The following is a 6,000-nucleotide window of genomic DNA, read 5'->3' as shown; positions in this document are numbered from 1 at the left end:
GGCTGGTCTAGATTCTGTACTCTTGACCACTGGGTTATACTATTTTCATATGTTCTAAATGCCCTCCTTGCAATTTACAGTCTAATGGGTAGGACATTTACTATTTAGCAGTCAGGTAAAATTAATGAAGTGAATGAATTGAAAAATCATAACTAATGAGTGCCATGAAGGGGAGTGTGGCAGAGGCCACCTGGGTGTCACACGTTTCTCTTTTTCAGAATATACCGTAACACAATACTTTCTAGCCTTCTTTGCAGTTAACTGTGGTCATGTGACTGTGTTTTTGCCAATGAGTTGTGGACAAAATGTGATAAAAGACAAAAAAATAACTTTGTAAGTTCTGGGGATTTAGCTCAGTGGTTCCGGCACCTGCTTCAGAAGCGCAAGGTTACGAGTTCGATCTCCGGTACCAAAAAAAAAAAAAAAAAAAATTTGTAGAACAGAAAAGCCAGGGGCCATGGAGTACAATGAACAAGGGAATTCCTTGGAAAGAAAAGTGAAGTACGTTCTCTACCCTTCATAAACTACAGCTGTAGTAATCGTGATTGATTCTATTTCATGTCATTCCCATTAACACTTGATCTTAGCCAAAAGGCCGAGAAGCAGTAATGTCATTCCCATTAAAAGAAAAGGAGGAAGTGAAGAGGAAGAGGAAGAGGAGGAAAAGGAAGAGGAGGAGGTAGCACCTAACCCAGCAGGATTCTAGAATTGCTTTAGAATAGTGAGTGGTATATTTCATCTATTTATCCTAGTCTATGCTATTTGTCCTTTCTGAATGAATATTTATTCCAGTTTTCTTTTCAGCTTTTTTCTTTAAATAAGCTTTTGGTTGCTTTCACTAGTTAGGATGAGTATGATTGCTTTTATAAAATGAAAAATAACTAAAAGTCAGATTTATCATGAAGTTAATCAAACTTAAACCCTAGCTCTCCCCACTTGCGTGGGTCTCTTCCAAGTATGTCTAGGAAAGTGTGTCTTTTCACTACAATTTCCCTTTGGCTCATTTCCTTTTGCATCAGCTGGTATTGGAGTAATTTAGGATATTTTGGGTATCTGGTTAAGGGAAATTTGAATTGGGGATACATATAACTTGAAGCTTAGTGAGTGTATTTACACGGACTATGGTCATTTCCAGTTAATTAAGTTATGCTGGCTGTCTTTGTTTAGCAGTATTCTGGGAACACTCCCACAGCCCTCTGCACTGACTCACCTGCATCCTGTCACAGTGGTACAGGGCTAGAAGTTATAATGCGATATGAACATATGGCCAGCACTGCAAGTATGTAAGCAGTAGGGAAGAAAGGATTGCACTGTACAGAGCCAGGAGCTTTTCTAGAGAAAATTCTTCCAATCATCAGACATCTACATTGTAAGTGGTTTTCATGGATGTCAAGCCAAAACAGACATTATCTCATGTCAGGCAAATACTCAGTAAATGCAGTATGCCTCCTTTTAAATGCACCATACATTTTATTATTTTTTTTAATGGGAATTATGTGAAACAATTAATCAAAATGCCTGCATGAGTACTATAAACAGTCTGCACATGTGTGTTGTGTTTTATGGATCACACAACTATCAATGATGAAAACAAGGGCCGGGGATTTAGCTCAGTGGTTTCGCCGCCGCCTGCTGTGCAAGCTCAAGGACCCAAGTTCAATCCCTGGTACCAAAAAAAAAAAAAAAAAATGAATAAAATTATCTACTTATTATGCTAGAGGAATTATCTTCCTGCCCTTTCAATTAAAATTCTGTTTATTTATTTATATTTTGGTATCAGGGATGAAACTCAGGACCTTGTGCTTGTGAGGCAGGAGCTATGCCACTGAACTAAATACCCAGCAAAAATTTATTTTAAAAAATGTCATATTTGCAACACTGATTGCATAGGTTTGCTGTGATGTTGAGATTGTATAAGACATATGATCTATCTGGGTACAAAACATGTTATATAGTATCCCAATACATGCAATCAAGTTAAGAAAAAGAAATCATTCTCATTATGAAGAGACAAAGTAAAAAATTCAGGAAGAAAATATTAGAAGAGTGTTGGGTAGTTAACTAAATTACATGTGTGGTGCCGAGGCTTCATGCATGCTAGGCACATGCTTTTTTTTTTTTTTTAAATCACTGAGCTACACCTATAGCCTATATTTCTTCATTTAATGTTTGTAGTACTTACAAGCTTCTTAAAACATGTAAACTGTTATGATTCATTTTCTCAGTACAAATAACTCCACTTAACCTAATTTTGTATTTGTAATTTTTGTATTATTTTTTCTTCAAAGGGCTCCATAAGTAGTAAGATTCAGCCCCCACAAAATATGAAGCTTTCCCCAAATTATAAATAGACATTTATCTATGTATACCAATGTAAGTTCTTATTCTTTTAATAGACTTAGGCTATAGTGTTGCAAGCATAGAACAACTGTCAGAATTGAGACATTCTCAAAGATTAGGTGGTTAGGATCAACAGAAACTTACAGATAAAAAAAATGCTCACTGCAAGGAAAACTATGGGTAAATAATTTAATTTCGAAGACAAGAGAAACCTTAGAAACTGCTTGATCTCTAATCTGAATTCATTTTTGTTGCTTTATGGCCAGTCTTCCCCAGGAAACAGTATTCAGAAGAAACACAGGTCAGATAGCCAAAAAAGAAACACTTAGATTTTTAAAAGAGGCATCGAAGGAAGTAGTGCAAGAATGTTTAACAATCCTTTCAATCATTTAATTCCTCCATGTCCCTCTTATCAAGGCAGGCATAGCTTCATATTACCTTCCTGCTTCAATCTGTCCCTCTCTAGAGTGACTTATTCTCCCCTAACTCAGCTCTTTGTTATTGTATAATCGATTTAGTCCCTGAGCACCTTACAGTTCTCTTCTTTTAACTATTCCCCTAATAAGCATGACCAAGTTCCAGAAGGGACCTGACAATATATAAGAAAGTCTCTGGAAGGAAGAATAGGGTTAGGGGAATGAAGAGGAATATGAAGGCCCAATATACTTGTATGTTTTGGTTACATGTCCAGCCCTCGAATCTGCAAATTAAAAGGGAGGCCAAAATGAGTGGCTTGGCACTCCCCTAGTGAGTCATATGGACTTGGGCCTAGAACTCAGGCTCACTTCTTTGAAATAACCTTTGTAATCGTTCCCTGGCAGGTAATCTTTGGTCTGCCATATCCAGATCGCTTTGTACCTTTAATGGAAAGAATACTAAGTAAAGGAAGCCTAGGTTCTTGCTCTTCCACCAAGCTCCCTGACCTTGGACAGGTCATGTTCTAAGACTCCGTGTCCTTCCTCATAATATTTTCGGTAACGTGAACTCTTAGGTCTCATCTAGCACTAAAATTCCTTTCTTCTGATATGTCCTGGGACCTGGAGCTGACACGGTGGTGGCCTTGAGCTGGTTAAAAAGCCTCGCTCCAATTTATCGCTCACCTCAGTTATAAAGAATTTCTCCTTTCACTCGTTTGGGTCTTTGTAGGACACATAAGATGACCATGGGCTCTGTGGGCTTCCCAGTGGCTGCAAGGGGAGAGAATATCTCGATGCACCTGGGTATTCCAGGGTGGAGACCACCCCTAACCCCTACCCACTTCGATCCAGCTGCAAGACCAAGGCCCAAGGCCCTTAAAAGGTCCACCGCACAAGGGCAGGCATCAGCCCAGCGCGGGGAGAGCGGACGCGGAGGCCCAGCAAGGAGAGGGGAGGAGTCGGGAATACCCCGCCTCCGTGCCGTCACCTTGGGGGCGGGGGTCTGAAGCGTGACGGCGTGCGCGGGGGGCGGGGCTACCGCTGTGCGCGGGCGCGGGGGCGGGGCGCGGCGCTCGCGGCTGCTGCTTAGGAGGGAGGCCGGGCAAGCTGAGGAGCGGCGCGCCTCTCCTCTTCGAGTACCTCGGGCGGCCGCGACTGACTGATCCGGCGGGGACAGACGGACGAGCTGCGGAGGCCGGGGGCCGCGCCGGGCGACGTAGAGAGCGAACGGGTCAGGCTCAGCGTCGGCCACTTTGTCCACTGAATGAAGTGCCCGCCCCGCTGAGCCCCGAGCCCGGCGCTTTCCCCGCAAGATGGACGGTTTCGCCGGCAGCCTCGGTGAGTGTGGTTCGGAGTCTAGCCTGTCCTGCGTTGGCTGGGAACCTTGTTTCCCTCCATTCACAGCCCAGGCCCTGCTCTCCGCCCTGCCCCTCGGGGCGCAGCGGTTCCTCTGCACATGTTCCCCTCGAGGCAGCCGCCCCGCCGCCGACTCCGGGGGGCCGAGCCCCTCCCCCAGGCACAGTCCTCCTCCGAGCCAGACCCTCCTTTCTTCCCAGAGCCCCCTTCTAGCGGGGACCTCCTTCCCCAAAACTGGGGATCCCGTCTCAGAGACCCCTAATAGCTGGTACAGTCCTCCTTATAACACTCACGCCCCCACCCCATTCCCTACAGTGTTGGGACGCCCCTTACTCAAATCTGTTCTCTCCAGTGTACAGCGTTCTTCCTTTCCACACACCGACCTCTCTTTCTGGGTGGGGAACAGCACTTTCCCATGCAGAGGCTCCCTTTTAGGGTAGGGGCCCCACCCCCCCACCCCCAGTCTGTCTTTTGGAAGGGGGCACCCTTCTCCCCCGTTCTTCACTTTAAATTTGGAGACTTAAGTATCCCTCAGTAACTGACAACTTCCCTTTACTGCTTCCACTTCTCTGAACGTTTTGCAGTATGGAGAGACCCAGAGCACAGAGGTATCTTTTGCATAGTACAGGAAAGGAAGAGGTGCATCTCTGTTGGGGGACCCTCTTTTTAGAGTGAAAGCAGAAGTGTTTTCTGGCTCAACGTGCATGCTGGGGAGAAGTAATCCTGCCCAAAGAATCCATAGGAAAGGGGGCCTCTGTCGGGAAAGAAAAGATTCTCCATTTTTGGAATACGTTGTCTTTGTGGAATGGAGAAAGGGAAGAGGTTATTAAATAGGCTGAAGTATCTTTTCAATGTTCCCTTTCACCCAAATAAAGGTAGTAAAATTTGTAATTGCCTAGGGGAATCAGAACTCCAGTCTGATACTCAGTGCCCTATAACCTGTGTCTGGAATTACTATTCTTGAGGCCCTTGGAATCTGGTTACTGTAAAGACTGAACTCAACTCTTATAATGGTGAGAAAAACAGTTTCTGGTTTGGCTGATACTGCAGTTATGTGATACCTGCTGCTGGATTTGTATTTTGAGAATTTTATGTGGAAGTAGCTTGTATTGAGATGCCTTTCTTTTCCATTTCTTGATAGTAAATTCTTAGCTGGTTAATGTTCACAGATCAGTGAATGATCTGGCCATAGGCCATGCTTTAATCTAGCCACACAAAGTTGGGATTAGATGGACTTTTAAAGTCTAATAGACCTGTAATTTTGGTTCTGATTTTCTTGGGAAGGGAAAAAATTCATCGTTAGTAGACTGGTTTCAGAGTGGAAATCCTAAAATAGGTGGCAACTGAGTGTTACTCTTTTCTTCCCAGAGACACCTGTTGTCCATTATCTAACCTTTGATGTCTTATAATTCCTTACATAGTGAAGTTGTTTCATTCATGAACTCCTTTTAGAGAGGCATTAACTTTTCATTGGTTCTTTTTCAGCCTCATGCCTGGGTTTATTCACTAGTTTATATACTTATGGACAGAAATACTTGCCCTGTATGTACACTTTTAAGTGCAGAGTGGATGTGATCATCTACTAGGGCAAAAATTGTGTGTCTTTGGGGGGATTTTCGGGGGCTGTAATAGTCTCTGCATGGTGTTGGAATGATGAGATCGCTACACTTTCGTACTTCTTTCTCTCTTGTTGGTTTTGAGGAATTGTGGAGGGCTTGTGGAAGCTTCATTTTCAGTGAATGTTTTGTAAGTCTTACCAATTGGAGCATTTAAGTTCATTGGAAATAATATGCAGTATATGCCTTGTTAAATAACTTTATCCCTTCTTAGCCAACTAAAAGAAACTAAAAGATGAAAATAAATTGCAGTTGGGAAAATAAATCCCATT

At 43.2% G+C, this 6,000-nt stretch overlaps 1 protein-coding gene across 3 annotated transcripts in view; it reads left to right on the top strand.

Moving 5' to 3' along the window:
- The first annotated feature begins 3,761 nt into the window (after positions 1-3,761).
- Positions 3,762-6,000, top strand: part of Eml4 (EMAP like 4) — a 158,227-nt gene continuing 155,988 nt past the window's right edge. The window contains exon 1 of one of the 3 annotated variants that reach the window (XM_004839352.4): positions 3,762-4,094. In XM_004839352.4, coding sequence (XP_004839409.2) covers positions 4,070-4,094 — 25 coding nt within the window. In that variant the 5' untranslated portion in view covers positions 3,762-4,069. The remainder of the gene's footprint in view (positions 4,095-6,000) is intronic. The other 2 variants (XM_004839350.4, XM_087216450.1) reach the window with 2 other exon arrangements.

Source organism: Heterocephalus glaber, unplaced genomic scaffold (genome assembly GCF_053883595.1).
Source record: "Heterocephalus glaber isolate CG9 unplaced genomic scaffold, H.glaber_assembly_v1.0 deba00001457, whole genome shotgun sequence".
In the NCBI taxonomy this organism is placed as follows: domain Eukaryota; kingdom Metazoa; phylum Chordata; class Mammalia; order Rodentia; family Bathyergidae; genus Heterocephalus; species Heterocephalus glaber.
The sequence above is the reverse complement of the archived record's forward strand: the minus strand, read 5'-3'. Positions and strand labels throughout refer to the sequence as shown.